The sequence below is a fragment of the Psammomys obesus genome, unplaced genomic scaffold (assembly GCF_907164565.1).
Source record: "Psammomys obesus unplaced genomic scaffold, mPsaObe1.curated_primary_1811, whole genome shotgun sequence".
NCBI lineage: Eukaryota > Metazoa > Chordata > Mammalia > Rodentia > Muridae > Psammomys > Psammomys obesus.
The window spans coordinates 511,076-534,229 of record NW_026594354.1 but is presented as its reverse complement, the minus strand read 5'-3'; the positions used below and the strand labels follow the sequence as shown (position 1 = coordinate 534,229).

The 23,154-nt window shown below is 38.1% G+C and overlaps 1 protein-coding gene and 1 pseudogene across 1 annotated transcript; both read right to left on the bottom strand.

Moving 5' to 3' along the window:
* Nucleotides 1-1,920: 1,920 nt before the first annotated feature.
* Nucleotides 1,921-2,184, bottom strand: LOC129685225 (40S ribosomal protein S27-like). Its single transcript, XM_055618659.1, has one exon. The coding sequence runs from the start codon at nucleotides 2,179-2,181 to the stop codon at nucleotides 1,921-1,923; it is 261 nt and encodes an 86-aa protein (XP_055474634.1). The 5' UTR covers nucleotides 2,182-2,184.
* A 19,668-nt stretch (nucleotides 2,185-21,852) lies between these two features.
* LOC129685229 (glyceraldehyde-3-phosphate dehydrogenase-like) lies at nucleotides 21,853-22,833 on the bottom strand (annotated as a pseudogene).
* Nucleotides 22,834-23,154: the final 321 nt, after the last annotated feature.

Genomic DNA, 23,154 nt, shown 5'->3' with positions numbered 1-23,154 from the left:
TTAAAAGGGAATTAATATGGGTTTTGGCTACCAGATTACACCTTTGAAACATATATTTGTAATTTTTATTACTTTATGTTGTTACCCACAGACTTGCAGTAAAATTTGGTAAAGCACTGACCTAACTAGCCTATGCATTTTTTAGTGAAGAGAAGTAGGTGTTGATGTGGAGTTAATATCAAAATTGCCCACATGATTGATTCTATAAAAGTGTATTAAAGATAGTAATGGCAAAAACATTGAAAGGTAGCTCTTCACATAGAGTTTTCTATAAATTAAACAAAATTTTATTCTTGGCAGCCTAATTACTAATCCAGAAGTAGCTTTCAAATCTATTCTGAATCCTGTTAAATATTTGGTTATAAGAATTTTATTATTATTATTATTATTATTATTAAAAGGCTCTTCTTGCTGGAATTCCTCCTATCCTCATTTTCTGCCAAGTTCCTTTCAGACTCTTTCATGAGCTCCTCTTCTTATGCCTGGTGTTTAAATATTGATTTTATCCCACAATTCTCCATGCATTAGCCACTTGGAATTTATTTATACACATTATACATGGCAAACCAGAACTATTCCATTGCCAAGATCTTAATCATTTAATTACATAAAACTATGTATTATTGTGAGAAAGATATATGCCACTGAATATTGACATATGGATACAGTTTTACTCTATACAAGAGAGAAGAATGTATTCTCTACACATATCTAAAATTTTTCTGTTGATACTACACATGTACCCAATGTGTACAAAGGGATTACTCACATAGTCATGCTGGACATTTTTATGTCAACTTCATACAAACTATAGTCGTTTGAAAGGAGGGAATCTCAATTTAAAAAAAATGCTTCCATAAGATAAGGCTCTAGGCAGGCCTGTAGGGCATTTTCTTAATTAGTGACAGAGGAGGGCCCTGACCATTGTGCATAGTTCGGGTTTTATAAGAAGAAAGAAGGCCGAACGAGCCATGGGGAGCAAGTCAGTAAGCAGCATCCTTTCATGGCCTCTGCATCAGCTCCTGCCTCTAGATTTTCTCCCCTGTTTGAGTTCCTGTCCTGACTTCCTTTGATGATGAACTGTGATATGGAAGTATAAGCCAAATAAACCCTTTCCTCCCCAATTTGTTTTTTGGTCACAGTGTTTTATTACAGCAATAAAAACTCTAAATAAAACAATAGTAAAATTGTTTAGGGGAAACAATACAGGCTTTTAGGTGATGAAGCAAGCATTAGGATCTCCTTGCATGGGTAGGCTTTGTCTTCAATGAGCTGAACTTCCTTCTGGTATTTTTCCTATCAATTTCCACTGACTTAGTTAGAAAGAAGGTGATAAGGCTTACAAGCTTTCATCAATCAAAGAACAAAAGTAGAGTTGAGCTCTTTATTAGAGACTTGCTTTTTAATCATATTGATTTAAACTTAACCACTACTATATATGTAAATCTTGAAATCTATAGCATTAGCTTGCCGTCTATGACCTCTAAATGATAAAATTTTCAGACTGATAGTTCTATTTGAATGTTTGGTAAGCCCAACCTATTCAAAACTGAATTCTCATTCCAACTTAGTGAGTGACCTCTCAATCAACCCACTGTTCTAAATTAGAAACGTGGGAGGTATCCTGAAGGTGTTTCTCTTCTTAGCCTCTCCATGTTAGTGATAAAAACTATCTTTCATGTTAGTGATAAAAATCTTTGCTGATCCTTTATAGGTTGCCATTGGACTACATCATGTCAGTCTCCTATTGTCTCCTTTTGTTTTTCCATAATTTAAACTTTATTGAAAAGCTGACAGAAAAATAGGAGGTCACCGTTGTAAACTTTATAAAATCAGATGTAATTACATTGTCTTGGTAGGGTAGCTGAACTTGATAAGGCTTTCCGTGAAAAACACAGATTCAGGAACTTCTATAGCTGATTAGTGTTGCTCTCTTCTAAAGGAACAGCCCTCTGTGGGTCTGGCTTTTCCTCCTGTGGGGAGGCACAGCACTGTTGAACAGCCTATGCAATGAACCACTGTCTGAGCATGGCTGAAAACTGTAGTAATCTTGTAGCGTCCTGGATATTTCCCATCCATGAAGTAAGAATTTGGGCTCTGAACCAGCCACTTCTTTTTATGTTTTTTTTTTTTCTCTTCCTCTTCCAAGGAAGAGTGTAACAGATCTTTAGCCAGAGGCATGGCGATGGCTCTGCAAGTGAGACATCTCCAGATCTCTGAGGAGAGGTACTCATGAGTTCCTGTTAACTTGTTGACCATATTCTAATGTCTACTATATAACTTTTCATGCCTATTATAATTGCTGCCTTAATACAAGCTGAAATTTGGTCTCTCAATTTCATGTGTAAAAGTGATTATTCTTTTAAAAATAAATAAATTCTGTTATTATTGATCAAAAAAAAGTTAAGCATCAAGTACCTTGGAAGAGAACAGAAAAGCATTTGTATTTAGCTAGCAACTTGTTTCTTTTTTTTTTTTTTTTTTAATCTAACTACTCCTGTGTACGGCCTGTCATTCTCCCATATTTACTTTAGGTTTAAACCACAGCAAACTATTTCTGATTTTTTAATTAAATTTTTATTTTTTATATTAATCACAGTTTATTCACTTTGTATGACAGCTGTAGCCCCCTCTGTCTTTCCCTCCTACTCCTACCCTCCCTCCCTCAACTCCTCCCAAGCCCGTCTCCAAGTCCACTGATGGGAGAGGTCCTCCTCCCTTTCCATCTGATCCTAGCTTATCATGTCTCATCAGGACCCGGCTGCAACGTTCTCCTCTGTGTCCTAGCAAGGCTGCTCCTCCCCCTGAGGGAGGTGGTCAAAGAGCCAGCCACTGAGTTCGTGTCAGAGATAGTCCCTGTTCTCCTTACTAGGGTACCCATTTGGAGACTGAGCTGCCATTGTGTACAGCTGAGCAGGGGTTCTAGGTTATATACATGAATGGTCCTTGGCTGGAGTATCAGTCTCAGAAAAGACCCTTGTGCCCAGAGGTTTGTTTTTTTTTTTTTTTTTGTTTGTTTGTTTTAATATGTTGATTTAATAAAATGAGATATTTTGGTCAAAGTTAATATAATGCAAGCCATTTCACTTCTTTCTTTTTATAATTTTATTTTTCTTATTAGTTACATTTTGTTAATTCTGTATCCCAGCTATATCCCGCTCCCTCATTCCCTCCCCAATCCCACCCTCCGTCCCTCATCTTCTCCCTGCCCCTTTCCAAGTCCACTGATTGGGAAGGACCTCCTCCCCTTTCATATGACTCTGTTTTGTCAGGTATCTTCAGGACTGGCTGCAAAGTCCTCCTCTGTGGCCTAACAGTACTGCTCCTCCCTTGGGAGGTGAGGAGGTCAAAGAGCCTGCCATTGAGTTCCTGTTAGAAATAGTCCTTGTTCCTCTTACTATAGGAAACCAATTGGTTACTGAGCTATCACGGGTCACATCCGAGCAGAGGTTCTAGGTTATATCCACTCATGGTCTTTGGTTCAGTGTCCATCTCAGAAAAGACCCTGTGCCCAGATATGTTTGGTCCTTGTGGAGCTCCTATCCTTTCCACACCAAACTCCCCTTCTTTCATATGAATCCCTGATTCTTCTGCGGTAGACTCCTGTCATACGTTCAATGCATATCCCATTTGTCTTTCTAAATGAGGATTGATCATCTTACCCCGTGTCCGCTTTCTTGATTATCTTCTTTAGGTGTATAGATTTCATTATGTTTATCATATCTTGTAGGTCTATATAAGCAAGTATATTCCACGTTTGTCTTTCTCCTTCTGGGATACTTCACTCAGAATGATCTTTTCTAGATCCCACCATTTGCCTGTAAATTTCATGATTTCCTCTTTTTTGATTGCTGAGTAGTATTCCATTGTGTAAAAATACCACAATTTCTGTATCCATTCCTCCATTGATGGACATCTGGGTTGTTTCCAGGTTCTGGTTATTACAAATAAAGCTGCTACAAACATGGTTGAGCAAATATCCTTTTTGTGTACTTGAGCAAATTTTGGGTATATACCTAGCATATGGTATAGCTGGTGCCCAGAGTTTTTAATTCTGTTTCTTTCCTTGTGGAGCTTCTGTCCCCTCCAGGTCTTATTATCTCCCCCTTCTTTCATTAGATTCCCTGCACTGTGCCCAAAGTTTGGTTATGAGTCTCAGCATCTGTTTTGATACACTACTTGATAGTCTTTCAGAGGTGCTTTGTGCTAGACTCCTATCCTATTTCCTATTTTTTCCTTCTTCCAATGTCCATCCCCTCTGTCTTTCTGAGTGAGGATTGATCATCTTAACCAGGGTTCTCTTTCTTGTTTAGCTTCTTTAGGTGTACAGATTTTAGTAGGTTTATCCTATATTATATATTATATATATATTATATCCTATATTATATATCCTACATTATATATCTTATATATATTATATATCCAATTATATGTGAGTATATACCGTGTGTGTCTTTCTCCTTCTGGGATACCTCACTCAAGATGGTCTTTTCTAGTTCCCACCATTTGCCTGCAAATTTCATGATTTCCTTGTTTATAAATGACCTAATGCTACTATTTGTCCTCATCCCCCCCTTTTTTATTTTGATACTCTGTTTATTCAAGATCTTTTGTGCCTCTGTCTTCTAGATAATCCTCTTTATTTCTCTAGACAATGCCAATAACATTCCCTCTGTGAGTATTCTCTTTTTTTCCAGACCACATAATTAATGTAGCACTCCATGTATAATGAGTATAGTAAGTATAGCATCGTTTATTCTGTGCTTAAACTGTTATGTTTCTTACATACACTATCTTAGGGAATTTAGTACTGTGGAATGCTCAGTCCTAATGAGACATTTGTATAACACACCTTTTTCCCATGGCTCAAAGATCATTGTACAAGAGGAGGCCAGAAAGATTGCAAGAGCCCAGAGGCAGTGGATGATGAAAAAGAAAATCTATTTTCTGAACAAAATAGTGAAGTTATACATATGAACTTAAAGCAGTTGTGGCAGTATGGACAAGACCTTCCCAAGCTCAAGTCAGATAAAATGCTAGCATAGAAGGCAAAGGTGAGCATGAAGTTGCACCTTTCACTTAAAAACTATTGGCATTTGAAAGTTACTGGAAGATCAGTCATTTTTCTTTGACTTCATGGTACCTGGTAGGAAACACACTCCATTGTTAGCTATACACTTAAGAGTATATACACAGCAGTATTTGGACTTGAGGGATTTTTAAAGGTGTGTGTGTGTGTGTGTGTGTGTGTGTGTGTGTGTGTGTGTGTACACACTGAAGAGACTAGGACCTATGAAACCAACCCTGAGCAAATGCCAAAGTATATTATAAGATGCGCATTATAATTGTGTTCCAAAGTTAAATCAAACAATTATATTTAAAATCTGCAATAAAGATAAAAATTCACTATTGAAATCCAAGATCACAGCGACCAGCTGCTCACTGTATCTGAGGGGCAGAGGATCTGAAACTCTGAAATTGGTGAGTGGAGGGGCAGCTGAACCCAAAACAACGACATTGAGGCTTCCAGGGTGAAAAGAGACAAACCCTGAACTGAGACCAATAGGATGCAGGTCAATGGTGGATTTCACTGTGGAATTCTCCTGGGGACTCAGTTCCTAGGCACTTCCCCTTTAACGGGTGGAGACAGTGGTGGAGGCACAGCAGACAGCAGCAGAGGCAGCTGAGGCGGCCCACAGTGTCCACCACAGAGCTCAGCCTCTGGCCCACAGTGCCCACAGCTCCTCGCACAGAGAACAGTGCCGGCAGCTCCACCAGACGAACCAGGCCCGTGGCTCCCCAGGGCATTCCAGAAGGCATCTGTGCCAGAGGCCCCCATATTCATGCCCCGGTGGCTGCACTCCCGGTGCACCGCAACATCAAACCCTAGGTTCTGCTGCTACCTAGGGATTCTTGGGACAGCATTATCAACATTGAAGGCCCTGATCTGCAGGTCTACCAGTGAAGTCAAGGCAAAAACTCCTAGAACCCAGAAACGACCAGAACGACAGTATGACAGGACTGTAGACCACTGAGGTATTCAGGAAATTGGCACAGGTGCTTACTAACAGCACTAGCATCTGCACCCTCAGCGACTGATCCCCCCACATACATTCCAAGCATCTACACTCCCTAGCACTGTCTTCTTCAAGACACACTTCCATGCATACACTTGCTCTCAAGCAATTTTGATTCTGCGCCAGCAGCTTTTCTTTGCTTCGGTATTGCTGGAACACCAATGCACACCCTCAAACCAGTGGACCTCTCTTAATCTTCCTGAAGAATTCTCCAGACACCAGAGAAAGACAGACCCAGCCTGAAGTACAGACTCCAGGAAAAAAAACAGTGAAGGTTACAGATAAGCAGATGGCAAGAGGTTGGTGTTAGAACACATCCAACAAAAGGATATTATGGCTTCACCAGAAAACCCCCAAATCAATGGATATTTTAACTAATTGGAAACACAGGATAATGACTTTAAAGTTATGCTTATCCAGTTATTAAACACACATAAAGAGGAAATGAACAAATCTCTCATAAAAATAGCCACACAAGTGGAGGAATATAAAGAGGAAATCAGCAAAGCTGTCAAAGAAATACAATCAAATAAAGCCTCACAAGTAGAGGCACAGTTAGTGACATAAAGAGGAAATGAACAAAAAAAAAAATAGAAGCCATCATAGAGAGACAAGAATCCACATTCAAACAGATGAAGGAAATGGTGCAAGGCATGAAAATAAAATTAGAATCAATAAAGAAAACACAAACAGATAAAACCCTGGAGCTGGAGAACTTAGAAAAAAGATCAGGAACCACAAAGGTAAGCATCACCAGTACAATAAAAGAGATGGAAGAGAGAATCTCAGGAGCTGAAGATACACTTACTGAAATTGATACTTCTATCAAAGAAAAGGTAAAATCAGAAAAGTCCCAAACACGAAACATCCAAGAAATCAAGCATGCCATGAAAAGACAAAATCTAAGAATAATAGGAATACAAGAAAAAGAAGATTCCAGACTCCAAGGTGCAGAAAATATTTTTAAGAAAATCATAGAAGAAAATTTTCCCAACTAAAAAAAAAAAAAAAAAAAAAAAAAAGAAATCCAAAAAAAAAAAAAAGATTTTAAAAAAATAAAAAAAAAAAAATTTACCCAAAAAAAAAAAAAAAAAAAAAAAAAAGAGAGATATCCATAAATGTACAAGAGGCTTACAGAACACCAAATAGAGTAGACCAGAAAAGAAACTCCTCTTGTCACATCATAGTCAAAACACTAAACCTACAGAACAAAGGAAAAATATTAAAGGAAGAAAGGGAAAAAGGCCAAGTAACATGTAAAGATAGACCTATCAGAAGCATACCAGACTTCTCATCAGAAACTATGAAAACCAGAAGGGCCTGGGCAGATGACATGCAGACCTTAAGGGTCCACACATGCCAACCCAGACTACTCTACCCAGCAAAGCTTTCAATCAACATAAATGGAGAAAGCAAAATATTCCATGACAAAACTAAATTTAAACAATATCCACACAGCAACCTAGCCCTACAGAAGATACTAGAAGGAAAACTCCAATACAATGAAAACAACTACACCCAAGAAAACATAAGTTACAGATAACATTCACAACAAAAATTAAAAGAAAACAAGCAATGAATCACAGCAACACCACCAACTCCACAATAAAAGGAAAGAACTATTCATTGGTCAGTAATATCTATCAACATCAATGGACTCAACTATCCAATAGAAAGACACAGACTAACAGAATGGTTGCAGAAACAGGATCCAACATTCTTCTGCACTCAAGAAACATACCTCTGCAACAAAGATAAATACTACCTCAAAGTAAAGGTCTGAAAAAAGGTTTTTCAAGTAAATGGACCCAGAAACAAGCTGGAGTAGCTATCCTAATATCTAATAAAATAAACATTCAACCAAAATTAATCAAAAAGATGAAGAGGGGCACTTCATTCTCATCAAAGGAAAAATCCGCCAGGATGACATCACAATCCTGGACATCTATGCCCCAAATATAAGAGAACCTACATTTGTAAATGAAACATTATTAAAACTTAAATCATACATCGATACTAATACCTTAATAGTGGGAGATTTCAACACTCCACTCTCACCAAGGGACAGATCATCAAGACAGAACCTAAATAGGGAAATAAAGGCACTTACAGAGGTCCTAAAACAAATAGACCTATTAAATGTCTACAGAACATTTCACACAAACTCAAAGATTATATCTTCTTTTCAGCACCGCATGGAACCTTCTCCAAAATAGACTATATAGTTGGTCACAAAACAAGCCTCAACAGATAGAAGAAGATTGAAATAATCCCTTGTGTTGTATCTGTCCACCATGGACTAAAGTCGGACCTCAACAACAATAGAAATAGCAAAAAGCTTACACTCACATGGAAACTGAATAACTCACTACTCAATGAGAGCTGGGTTAGGGAAGAAATAAAGAAATAAATCAAAGACTTCCTAGAATTCAATGAAAATGAAGTCACAACATACCCAAATTTATGGACACAATGAAAGAAGTGCAAAGAGGAAAATTCATAGCACTAAGTGCCTTCAAAAAGAAATTCAAAACATCTCATAAAGCAACTTGATGGTCCACCTGAAAGCCCTGGGGGTGGGGGTAGAAGATGCAGAGATACCCGAGAGGAATAGACAGCTGGAAATAATCAAACTCAGGGCTGAAATCAATAAGTTAGAATCAAATAAAACTATTCAAAGAATCAATGCAACCAAAAGCTGGTTCTTTGAGAAAATCAACAAGATAGACAAAACCTTAGACAAACTAACTAAAAGGCAGAGAGAAACTATCTAAATCAGCAAAATCAGAAAAGAAAAGGGGGACATAATGACATACATTGAAGAAATCCAAACCATCACTAGGGTTTACTACCAAAGCCTATATGCCACAAAATTTGAAAATCTAAATGAAATGGATAATTTTCTTGCTAGACTCCATTCACCAAAATTAAATAAATATCAGGTAGAAATATGGAATAGTACTATTTACCCCAAGGAAAGAGAAGCAGTCATCAAAAGTCTCCCTTCCGAAAAAAAAGCCCAGGGCCAGATGGTTTCAGAGCAGAATTCTACCAGACCTTCAAAGAAGTGGTAACTGCAATTCTCTTTAAATTATTCCAAAAATAGAAACAGAAGGAACATTACCAAACTAATTCTATGAAGCCACAGTCACCTTGATACCTACCCACACAAAGACTCAACCAAAAAAAGAGAACTTCAGACCTATCTCTCATATCAACATTGATGCAAAAATACTCAATGAAATACTGGCAAACTGAATCCAAGAACACAAAAAGGATATCATCCACTCTGACCAAGTAGGCTTCATCTTAGGGATGCAGGGGTAGTTCAATAAATGGAATTCTATCAGTGTAATAAATCATATAAACAACCCAAGGGAGAAAAACCACATGATCATATCCTTAGGTGCTGAAAAAGCATTTAACAAAATTCAACATCCAATCATGTTTAAAGATCAGGGATATAAGGCACATACCTAACCATAGTAAAGACAATATGCAGCAAGCCTATAGTCAACATCAAACTAAATGGAGAGAAACTAAAATCAATCCCACTGAAATCAGGGACAAAACAAAGTTGCCCACTCTCTCCATATCTCTTCAACATAGTACTTGAACTCCTAGGTAGAGCAATAAGACAATTAAAGGACATCAAGGGGATACAAATCAGAAAGGAAGAAGTCAAAGCATCATTATTTGCAGATTATATGATAGTCTACATGAACAACCCCAAAAATTAGTCCAGAGAACTCCTTCAGCTGATAAACACCTACAGCAAAATGGCTGGATACAAAATTAACTTAAAAAAATCAGAAGCCCTCCTGTATACCAAAGACAAAAGGGCCGAGAAAGAAATTAGGGAAACAACACCCTTCACAATAGCCACTGATAACATAAAGTTCCTTTGTCTGACTCTAACCAAGCAAGTGAAAGATCTGTTTGAAAACAACTTCAAGTCTATGAAGAATGAAATTGAAGAAGATATCAGAAAATGGAATGATCTCCCGTGTTCATGGATCGGTAGGATTAACATAGTGAAAATGGCCATCCTGCTAAAAGCAATCTACATATTGAATGAAATTCCCATCAAAACACCAACACAATTCTTTACAGAACTTGAAAGCAAAATTCTCAACTTCATATGGAAAAACAAAAAACCCCAAATTGCCGGCCGAAATGATCCTGTACAACAACCGATTGTCTGGAAGTATCTCCATCCTGGATCTCAAGCTCTACTACAGAGCAATAGTAATAAAAACTGCATGGTGCTGGCATAGAAGCAGAATGGTGGATCAATGGAATTGAATTGAAGACCCAGAAATGAACCCACACACCTATGGATACTTCATTTTTTACAAAGAAGCCAAAATCATGCAATGGAAAAAAGACAGCATCTTCAACAAAAAGTGCTGGTCTAACTGTATGTCTATATATAGAAAATGCAAATAGATCCATATTTATCATCCTGCGCAAAACTAAAGTCCAAGTGGATCAAAGACCTCAACATAAAATCAGACACACTTAATCGGTTAGAAGATAAAGTGAGGAAGAGCCTAGAACTCATTGGTACAGGAGACAACTTCCTGAACAGAACACCAACAGCACAGGCTCTAAGATCAACAATCAATAAATGCGACCTCATGAAACTGAAAAGCTTCTGTAAAGCAAAGTTGACTGTCTTCAGAACAAAACGACAGCCTATAGACTGGGAAAAGATTTTCCCCAACCCTATGTTTGATAGAGGGCTAATATCCAGAATATATAAAGTACTCAAGAAGTTAAACACCAACAAACCAAGTAATTCAATTTAAAAATGGTGTACAGAGCTAAACAGAGAAATCTCAATAGAGGAATATCGAATGCCAGAGAAATACTTAAAGAAATGCTTAATGAACTTAGTTATCAGGAAGATGCAAATCAAAATGACTCTGAGATTTCATCTACACCCATCAGAATGGCTAAGATCAAAAACTCAAGTGACAACACATGCTGGAGAGGTTGTGGAGAAAGGGGAACCCTCCTCCATTGCTGGTGGGAATGTAAACTTGTACAACCACTTTGGAAATCAATCTGGCACTTTCTCAGACAATTAAGAATAGTGCTTCCTCAAGATCTAGCTATACAACTCCTAGGCATATATCCAAAATATGCTCAAGTACACAGCAAGGACATTTGTTCAACCATGTTTGTAGCAGCTTTATTTGTAATAGCCAGAACCTGGAAACAACCCAGATATTCCTCAAAGGAGGAATGGATGCAGCAGTTGTGGTACATTTACACAATGGAATCCTACTCAGCAATTAAAAACAAGGAAATCATGGAATTTGCAGGCAAATGGTGGGAACTGGAAAAGATTATCCTGAGTGAAGTATCCCAGAAACAGAAAGACACACATGGTATATACTCACTTAAGTGGAGACTAGACATACAATATAGGATAAACCTACAAAAATCTGTACACTTAAAGAAGGAGAGCTAGAAGGAGGACCCTGGGTAAGGTGATCAATCCTCACTCAGAAAGGCAAATGGGATGGACATTAGAAGGAGAAAACAGGAAACAAGACAGGAGCCTACCACGGAGGGCCTCTGAAAAACTACCCAGCATTGTATAAAAGCAGATAATGAGTCTCATAGTCAAACATTGGGCAGAGTGCAGGGAATCTTATAAAAGAAGGGGGAGATGGTAAGACCTGGAGAGGACAGGAGCTCCACAAGGAGAATAATAGAACCAAAAAATCTAGGCACAGGTGTCTTTTCTGAGTCTGAATCTCCAACCAAGATCCTTTCATGGAGATAACCTACAACACCTGCTCAGATGTAGCCCATGGCAGCTTAGTCTCCAAGTGGGTTTTCCTAGTAAGTGGAGCAGGGACTGTCTCTGATCTGAACTCAGTGGCTAGCTCTTTGACTACCTCTTCTGGATGGGGGAGCAGCCTTGCCAAGCCCCAGAGGAGGACGATACAGTCAGTTCAGATGAGACTGGATTAACTAGGCTCAGATGAAACGAGGAGAAGGACTTTCCCTATCCTTGGACCTGGAGAGGAGTATAGGAGGAGATGAGGGAGGGTGGGTGGGATTGGGAGGGAAGAAGTGAAGGGGCTACAGCTGCGATCCAAAGTGAATAAACTGTAATTAATATAAAAAATAAAAAATTAAATTAAAATAGATATAAAAATTCATTACTTAAATACATACATGAGGACTGGTTATTGCTTCTTAAAAACCAATGAATCAACAATTAAAATGAAATTAGCATAAAAGATCTGTAACCTTTCTATTCCACAGCCTCCAGGTCCGTTGCTTACATCTTGACTGGTCTATAAAGAGAAATGACTGGATTCTGCCATCTGTTCCTTGCATCAAGAATAAATATCACAGAAAGCACTGAGAATGTGTTTTATTCCAAAACTGTCACACAAAGAGCAGACATTTTTCCTAAAATTGTGATTCTCAAAGTGAGGAGCTGAACAATAGCCAAAGATGAAGAAATTCTAACACCTTGCTGGTCATGGAAAGGAAAATAGGAAGATGAATCTTGCTGTTTAGATAACATTCAAAGATAAGTCGTAAAGAGCATACAACCTAGTTGCAGCTCCATTGTCAGTTCAGAAGTGTCTTTTTCGTACTCCAATCTACTCACCTGGGTTTCTTCTTCCTATGAATCTTTCTCAACCTTTATGACATAGTTCAAATCTTACCTATTTTGTTAAGTGTCCCCCAGGGAATCTACTCTTGTCGCCTAAAAAGGACCATATTTCTATATCAGTTTAGCACATTTTAGCTAGAATCAGGGCCAGGTGTGACCTGCTTTGGAGCAGAGAAAAGTTTTCTTTCTTTCTTTCTTTTTTTCTTTCTTTTTTCCCCGTATTTCTATGTTCAAGCCAACTACACAGTGCAAAGATGAACTTATGTTAGGTTCTTGTTGAAAACTTTCTGAGTTGAAATAAATCATTAGAGTTTAAGAAATGACTCAATTATAAACATTTTCCTACCTAAAATGACTTGTTCCTCTAAGGACAAGTTTTACAGCATCAATAAGTCTCAAATAGTTTCCTCTGAGTTCTTTTGTACTTTTTTTTTCTGTAGAAATTTTAGTCCCAAATTGCACTCTTTGCAAGTAAAGAGGGAAAGCTCAGATGTTATCCAATTTTGGCTGAGTCATGCTTTGTTATCCTTCACATCTCCCAATAGTCAACCTTGATTCTCTGTGTTTGGTGTCCTGGAAGTTTACTGAAACATTGCCTGCTGCTACCATCGTTACTTATATTGACCATGCCATGTTTGCTACAGCTATCAAGATTCTCTTGACAAGTAACAGGATAGACATTGGAAGAAGGAGAAGACAAAGAACAAGACAGGAGCCTTCCACAGAGGACCTCTGAAAGACTCTACCCACCAGGGTAGCGAAGGAGACAATGAGACTCATAGCCAAACTTTGGCCACAGTTCAGGGAGTGTTATGAAAGAAGGGGGAGATAGAAAGACCTGGAAGGAACAGGAAATCCACAAGGAAAACACCAGAGCCAAAAAACCTGGACCCATAGGAGCCTGCAGAGACTGACCTTCCATGGAGAAGACCTAACCCCTTGCTCAGAGGCAGCTCATTGGTTGCTCAGTATCCAAGTGGGTGTCCTAGAAAGGGGTACAGGGGTTGTCTCTGACATAATCTGATTGGCCTGCTCTTTGATCACCTACCCCTGGGGGGTGCAGCTTTATCAGGCCACAGAAGAAAATGCAGCCACTCCTGATGAGACCTGATAGACTAAGATCAGATAAAATGGGAGGAGATCCTTCCTCATCAGGGGACTAGGAAAAGGGAATAGAGGGAGAAGAGGGAGGGTATATGGGACTGAGAGGAAACGAGGGAGGGGGCTGCAGAGAGGATACAAAGTGAAGTAATAAATAAATAAATGAAATTTTAAAAACCCTGGAGATAAAGTAGTCTAGGAGTGAACCTAAAATTCAGTTATGTGGGAGAAACGAAAAAGACATTTGAACGAGAAAAAAAAAAATAAGAGCAGTAAAACTGGTGGTGAGAGAAAGAAATTTCTCACTATCTTAAAAGTTTGCAAACTTTGTACATTAGCTTGTCCATTTTATATACAAACACAGGGATTTTTAAGGCAATTTTGAAAAACAGAAGAAAACTAGAAGTAGTGTTATTGTGTTAAAGGTTCACAGAAAACATGAAAGCCAGCATCAGTTTTGATGCTGTTATGAGTTACATCTTCATTTCCGTTTGAACGGTAAAAAAATCAACAGGACTTAAACAACAGTATATTTATTAATAACTATAACATTCAGAGGGGAAATCCTTCATTTCTTTTTGCAATTTTTTAAAATTAGGAAACTAGGTTTTTTAATGTTCTGTAAACTGACTGTAGTAATTTTACCATGAATGTATGTATATTTAAAATAACTAAAAGTTATATCTGTAATTGTTTATCAAAATATAAATAAGCAGTTGAATTTAAAGTACTCATGAAATCCCTGTAGTTATATACCACAAAGCCTTCAAACTTTGGAAATTAGTTTCCATTAACTTCTGAAATAATATAGCTTTATTCATGCCCTATAGTTTGGAAAGCCTAGCATTTCCTCATAATCATCAAATGTCAAATGTAAAACAATGAAAATGTACTAATTAGTGATGAGACAGAAGGTTCACTCATTTAATTATGTGTTTAAGAGTGGTTATTACTTATGACTAGAATGTCAGAAGAATCACCATCAAGTCTCCCCCAGTTTTACATATTAGGTATATGAGTAATGGGCAAACTAATTCACACTGAAAAGAAGTCAAACCTGAGTTTTGTTGAAGCAATGCCACTCAATCTTTTACTATCTTATATGAGTTCAATGCTAAAAGGTACAGGTAAGTTATCATTAAGAAATACTTTTATTGCTTATTTCTACCAACAACTTGATTAAGTACTCAGTTAATATTGCTGAAAGCACAAAAAGTGGAGTTATGACTTGTCAAAGGATTTGTTATATCATCATTAGAACCATGCACTATTACAGAGCAGTTTTAAATTGCTCCCTTGTTTGGTATCATGAAGTTTTTATATTCAGAGAAATTCAGGTCCACTAGTCAGGTTCAAGATGGTTGACAAATATGCTTTTTTTTTTTTTAAATTTTTTTTAAAGCAAGAAAGTGTGATTAAGCAGTGACAGGGACGACATGGTTGCAGAAGCAGCTGCTTGACACAGTTCTGGCTGCTGGGGCACAGTCTCCCTGGAGAAAAAAAAAAAAAAAAAAACAAAACTCTGGATTACCAGTCCACAAATGGCATTTCTTTGTCCTATATGTCTGCCTGCTTTGTTTTTTACTGTGACTCCATCTTTTCCTCTAATTCAACCTAGTCAATGCAATTGGTAAGACTTCTAGGGGAACTGGGAAAGAAGAAAATGGCTCAGAAACAACTTCTATGGAGGAAACATTCTTCCTGACTGTAGGCAGTGAACCCTCAACTATTTGGACAAGAAATTGAAGTTATAGAGGCGTTTTGTGCTAATTGTTCCCTGAAAAATATTAGTCATCTCATGGATATCAAATGATATTAGGAATTGTTTGAGTTTCCACAAAAACCCCCAGATTGCTGCAGTCGAAAGGAATTAGACGCTAGAAAAGCTACTTCATTTTCTAGAAAGACTTGGTCACATGGACATGACTCCTTGGGATAAGAAAAAGAAGATTACAGGAGCTTTGTATAGTTTATGAAGAAAGGGCCAGAGACCCTCTGAAGGATCACTCCTATTACAAGAGATGCTTAGAAACAGCTCAGAACAAACTTACTCAGCCACAAACAGCAGCTAAAATTAAGAATAGTCCAGTTTCTTTAGCAGCTCTTTGTTCTTATGCCAGTTATTGTAACCACAAGATTTTGCCCTGATGACCTAAGATGTGTCGGTTTGTCTGAGAAAAGCACTAAGTTAATGATTTAATATGCTTACTTGTTTGCAGTGTAATCACTGTACCATGTATGTAGAGGACAGCTTCCTATATTGTTTGTTCTCGTCTGTGAGTCTTTGGGGAAACACCAATATTTTGGGGAAAGACAAAAAGGTTTTGATCTTGTAGAAAAAAAATGAATAAGGAAATGATTTAACAATAAAAAAAAAACTGGGATTGACTCTCTGCTCTAAGAGAAGAGAAAAAAGAAGGAGGGAAAGAGAGAGCAGAAAAAAGAGAACATGAGCAGACACCAGGGAGCCTGCCTCCTGAGAACAGTCTCTTGAACCTGCCCCCATGTGTGAGGTGATTTTTCTCTTGTGCCAATCCATTCCTCACAATCTCTACACCCACCATTAGCTGACACTGGTCTCCTTCAAGCACTCAGAGGTATGAAAAGAAAAAGAAATCACATTTTTGTCAGATAAAATTTAAAAATTAATGATCTAGAAATTGATTATTCAAAGATAGCTATCTCTACCTTCTCTTGAGGTAACATTATATAAATTATTTATTTTTTTTATAAATTTCAACACAAGTTTTGAGTCCACATCATTTTACCCATACAACTTCTTCTATGATTCTCCTCAAATTCATGACCTCTTCTTTAAAAATTATTATTCATATTTATACATATATTTGCATATATACTGCCTTTTGAGTTCATTTAGTATTGCTAGTCAATATAAGGGTTTAAAGCTGACCACTTTGGTTTAATGTCCTACCAGGAAACTCATCCCTAGAGAAAACACTTTGTTCCTTTTTCTGAAGTCATCGATTACCTGTTAGCACTTCATCTAGGGGTGTTACCTTAGGAAGTTTCTTCCATATTACATTAAGTGTTTTATGAAGTCCCACAGCTAAATTTCCCTAAAGTGTAGCACAAAAGAACCATTCTATAATTCCCTACTGGCCCCTGTCCTCCATGTAGGACTCACCTTCTATTATCCCATTAAATTTATCCATTCATGATGTTACAGTTCTCATGGTCTAACCACAGCTGAAGGTTCTGACATTGAACACTGCTGTATGGGGAGCAAATTTTCAATATGTGAATAGTTGCAGGACATAACATAGTAAAACCATAGCACACCATTTTCCCTTTGGAATGTATGTCTATTATAAGCAGATGTGGAGTACAAAGTGTTTTCTGCACTTATTTCTTAATTGCCTTAAACTCAGAATAATCCTTCTTCTAAAATAATGTTTTGGGAGCTTTGTTCATTTCCTCTTTATGTGCTTCTAATATTTGGATAAGCATAGATATGAAATCATTTTCTTGTGTTTCTGATGAGTTAAAATATCCATTGATTTGAAGGGTTGCAGCCACGATGTCCTGATTTTTGTTAAATGTGTTCTCATGCCAGCCTCTAGCCATCTGATGGTCCATAGCCTTCACTGTTTGTTCCTGGAACCTGTACTGCAGACTGGGTCCTTCTGTCTCTGGAGTCTAGAGTATTCTTCAGGAAGATTAAAGAGGTCCTCTGGTTTGAGAGTGGGTGTTGGTGTTTCAGATGCAGCTAAGGGAGAAAGGTCAGGCTTGTTTTTTTTTTTTTAATTAAATTTTAATTTTTATATATTAATTACAGCTTATTCATTTTGTATCCCAGCTATAGCCCCTCCTTCATTCCCTCCCCATCCACCTTTGTACCCTCTTCTTCTCCTATGCCCCTTTCCAAGTCCACTGATAGGGGGAGGTCCATCTGACCCTAGCTTATCAGGTCTGATCAGGACTGGTTGCATTGTGTTCTTCTGTGGCCTGGCAAGGCTGCTCCCTCGTCAGGGGGAGGTGATCAAAGAGACAATGGCTTGTTTTTTGACAGTCTGTGACTGAAGAATTCTTTCTTTCTTTTTTTTATTAAATCAACTTTAGTCTCTATCTCTTATTCCTTTGGAGGCTACTTTTGAAAATTTACCATGCATTTTAAGTAACCTAAGCTCCATATTTCTGAGCTTTAAGTGAGGTAGAAGATGCCTAAATTGATAGACTTTCTTCTTCTCCTTTTATTTCATCCAGGGACCAACCTGATGAATGGTGCTGCACACACTCAGAGCAAGTTTTCCCATCTTTATGTAATACTCTCTGAAGATGTCCTCAAATAAACACTCAGAAACTTGCTTTACTAAAATCTTTTCTGGCACATTTCACTATTTCTCCTTTTGAATGATAAATAGAACTTTGAAAGTGTGATTCAACCATATCCTTCCTAATCTAATTGCTATGGTTTTCTGAGTAGTTTAGCTTTGTAATGTTTTTTAATTCATCAAATTGTACATGATCGCAATTATTTTATAACAGAATTTTTATTACATATACTTATGTATTCATACTTATTATTACTCTTTACTTTCAAACATTCCTTATAGCATTATTTTCTTCTCCCTGAAGTATATTTTTGGCATAGATTTGATGTGGTACACTTCCTTAATTTCTGTTTTTGACAGTGTTTTATACAATGGAAACCACTAGCAGTTTTAGTGAAACAAGCCTTTGTTATTCCAAACTGTCTTCATATTGCTAGATACTTAACATCCTTTCCTGTTCCTGCAAAGTCTATTGCCTACACAAATAAGTGCTTTAAAGAATAAGGAAGCTCTTCATTTTTGATATCATGTATGTGTATGCAAATATAGTTGTTTTCTCCATTTTTCTTAAAATAGAGTTTTGGAGCACAGTTATTTCTAACTTGACAGTTTTGACATCAAAAAGTAAAAAACTTCTACTCTGTAAAAGCCCCTTTAAAGGAAGTATAAAAAGAAGCTTCAGCCTGGGAAAAACATTTCAACTTATTTATCCCAAAAGGACTCATATGTAGGTTACATTAAAGAACACTCAAAAATCAACCTTAAAAAGATGCAAATGTAATTTGATAAAATGGCAGCACTGGATATATACTTTACACTAATATTGATTATTTCCCCTCTGTGTGAGTGTGTTCGTGCATGAGAAAGAAAGCGAGTGAGGGAATTGAATTTACCATCTTGACTGTGTTAGGCATTGTTCTGCCGCTGACCTATGACCTCAACAATGTAGGTGCCTTGATTTTGGCATTGTATCATAATTATGAGATATAACTTTGGTATGAACTCCTGTGAAATGGTCATAGAAGCTACTTATACTACCTTTGTAACTGTCTGTGATTTTACAATGATTTAAAATGTAAAGTTTAAAAATACATATTACTGTTTTTTAGATGGTCTATTTGATTATCTTCATCTGTGTTCTCATTTGTCTTTTAAAGAATTCTGAAAGCTTGTTTTCTTAGGATTTAGTATAAAATTTTAATTATGTATATGTATGCCAGCAGTTTCCAATTTTGCCTGTGAATGCCAACAGTGTCAGATTTCTCTGGTGCTGAAGTTATAGCACCACTTTGTTTTAAGGACCTACCAGGAAATTTGCCCTGGAGAAAATTCTTCCTCTTTCTGAAGTAATTGATTACCTGTAGCACTTCAATCATGTTTGCTAAAAGCTAAACTCAAGTCCTCTGAAAGATAAGTATATGCTTTTATCCACTGCTCACTGTATCCTTCTCGTGGCTTGTTATAAATATTTTGTTTAATACCTGATACTTGTAATGACTTCGATTTGTGTATTTGTTCTATAACCTATTAGTTTTCAATTTCTCATTCATTATGCTTTGTTACTGGCATATGATAATTTTAAATACAGATGATATTTTTATATGTTTTACATTTTATTTTTTATTTAATTATTTTTATTTTTATTAATTACAGTTTACTCAATTTGTATCCCCCTTGTACCTCCCTCCCTCCCTCCCTCCCTCCCTCTTCCCCAACCAATCCCACCCTCTTCCCCACCTGTTTCCCTCTCCCAGTCCACTGATAAGGGAGGTCATCCTCCCCTTCCCTCTGATCCTAGTCTATCAGGTCTTATCAGGAGTGGCTGCATTGTCTTCCTCTGTGGCCTGGTAAGACTACTCTCCACTCAGGTAGTGATGATCAAAGAGCAGGTCAATCAATTCCTGTCAGAGACAGTCCCTGTCCTCATTACTATGGAACCCACTTGGACACTGCACTGCCATAGGCTACCTCTGTGCATGGGTTCCAGGCCATCTTCATGAGTGGTCTTTGGCTGGAGTATCAGTCTCAGAAAAGACCACTGTGCCCAGACTTTTTGGATCTGTTGCTGTCTTTGTGGAGCTCCTGTTCTCTCCAGGTCTTACCATCTCCCACTTCTTTTATAAGATTCCCTGCACTCTGCCCAAAATTTGCATATGAGTCTCAACATCTGCCTCGATACTCTGCAGGGTAGAGCATTCCAGAAACCCTCCAGTTCTGTTCCCTGTTTTCTCCCTCCTCCAATGTCCATCCTCTTTGCCTTTCTGCATGGGTATCAAGTATCTTAGCCAGAGTCCTCCTTCCTGATTACCTTCTTTAGGTGTACAGATTTTAGTATGTTTATCCTATATTATATGTCTAATATCCCCTTATGAGTGAGTATATACCCTGTGTGTCTTTCTGCTTCTGGGATACCTCACTCAGGATGATCTTTCCAGTTCCCACCATTTACCTGTAAATTTCATGATTTCCTTGTTTTTCATTTCTGAGTAATATTCCATTGTGTAGATGTACCACAATTTCTGTATCCATTCCTCAACTGAGGGGCATCTGGGCTGTTTCCAGCTTCTGGCTATTACAAATAAAGCTGCTACAAACATGGTTGAACAGAAGTCTTTGTTGTTTACTTGAGCATCTTTTGGATATATGTATAGGAGTGGTATAGCTGGATCTTGAGGAAGCACTATTCTTAATTGTCTGAGAAAGTGCCAGATTGATTTCCAAAGTGGTTGTACAAGTTTACATTTCCACCAGCAATGCAGGAGGGTTCCCCTTTCTCCACAACCTCTCCAGCATGTATTGTCACTTGAGTTATTCATCTTAGCCATTCTGAAGGGTGTGAGGTGAAATCTCAGGGTCGTTTTGATTTGCATTTCCCTGATGACAGGGACACTGAGCATTTCTTTAAGTGTTTCTCTGGCATTTGATATTCCTCTATTGAGAATTCTGTTTAGCTCTGTACCCCATTTTTAAAATTGGATTACTTGATTTGTTGCTGTTTAACTTCTTGAGTTCTTTATATATGCTGGATATTAGCCCTCTGTCAGATAAAAGGTTGGTGAAAACCCTTTCCCAATCTGTAGACAGTGGTTTTGTTCTATTGACAGTGTTCTTTGCTTTACAGAAGCTTTTCAGTTTCATGAGGTCCCATTTATTGATTGTTGCTCTTAGAGCCTGTGCTGTTGGTGTTCTGTTCAGGAAGTTGTCTCCTGTGCCAATGAATTCAAGGTTCTTCCTCACTTTTTCTTCTAACAGGTTTAGTGTGATATTTTTTATTAGAAGTTTATATTCGTTAATTCTTCAAAGTCCAGGTTAAAGTCTATTTTTTTCTATGGCACATTTTTTGTTTGCTTCTCCAGCCTGCTGGGAAGTGGTACTCAACCTGGACTATGTTTTTATTAATTTTCACTTGAATGTTTTACTATAATAATATGGATCTTTAGAGACAAATTTATGTGTTTATAAACACAGTAGGTTATGATAGACAAGTATTTTATTTTCTTCTTCATTATGGTTTGATTTTTCCATTTATTCTATTGGGGGGGGGATGTAGTGAGCTTAATTGATGGTATTCAAGAGAATAGGGCTCCCGGGGATCCTCCTTCTGTTCTGGGGGTCTGGGATGGAAACTGTAAGGGAAATGCCCAGTGTCAGGGGCTGAGTTGGAACAGGGAATCCTCAGCAGCTGAAGGCTTCTCTCTTGCTCTTATCCTTCCTGGGATGGGTGGTCTAGGCCATCTTATTCCTTGGAGGACATGTAGCCCATGAATTCTACCAACCTGTTGCTGTAGCTGAATTCATTGTCATACCAGGAAATGGGCTTTACAAAGTTGTCATTTAGGGCAATGCCAGCTCCAGCATCAAAGGTGTACGAGTGGGAGTCACTGTTCAAGTCACAGGAGACAACCTGGTCCTCCGTGTAACCCAGGATATCCTTTAGTGAGCCCTCGGATGCCTGCTTCACTCCCCTTGATGTCATCATATTTGGCAGGTTTCTGCAGTTGGCATGTTAGATCCAGGACAGACACGTTGGAGGTAGGAACATGGAAGGCCATTCTGGTGAGTTTTCTCTTCAGCTCTGGGATGACCTTGCCTACAGTCAGCACCAGTGGATGCAGAGATGATGTTGTGGGCAGCCCCATGAACATCACAATACAGCTTTCCAGAGGGACTATCCACAGTCTTCTCGGTGCCAGTGATGGCATGGATTGTGGTCATGAGTCTTTCCATGATGCCAAATTTGTCATGGATGATCTTGGCCAGGGTAGGGGTGGGGCTAAGCAGTTGGTGGTGAAGGAAGCATTGCGACAATGTTGAATGAGTTGTCATACTTCTCATGGTTCATGCCCATCACAAATATTGGAGTATTGGTGGAAGGGGCTACCTTTCAAGTGGGCCCAAACCTTCTTCATGGTAGTGAAGACACCAGAAGACTCCACAACACACTTGGGACCAGCACTCCCACCCCATTTGATGTTAGCGGGATCTCACTCTTAGAAGATAACGAAGGGCTTGCCATTGATGACAAGCTTCCCATTCTCAACCTTGACTGTGCTATTGAACTTGCCATGGGTATACTGGAACATGTAGACCATGTAGTTGAGGCCAATGAAGTAGTCATTGATGGCAACAATTTCATCTTTGCCAGAGATTCAGGCATCCCTGGCAACCAGGCATCTAAAATGACCTGGCCAAATCTGTTCACTCCGACTTTCACCATTATGTCTAAGGGACAAGACTGGTACTGCATGAAAAGATTCAGCTGTCTCTGGAACGAGGAGGAACAGAGAGCTCATTTATCCTATTTCATGAGTTTGGTGGGTATGGACCTTTAGATCCTCACATAAAAAGAAAGAGCAAGGGAGAAGAATGACTTATTGCAAACTCCATTTAGACTAGGTGCAGTTCTATCCTCTACAACATGTACAAGTTTGAAAGAATGTCAGCTACTTCAGGGCTTGACAAAACCCCAAAGTTCAAAGTTGCATTTGGCACTTGACCCATTCCTCCTCTTTCCAGAATTCTTAATTTGACTTTTCTT

What these genes read in the sequence shown, in the direction of transcription:
- LOC129685225 (XM_055618659.1), bottom strand. Translation starts at nt 2,181, where the DNA reads ATGCCTCTGGCTAAAGATCTGTTACACTCTTCCTTGGAAGAGGAAGAG.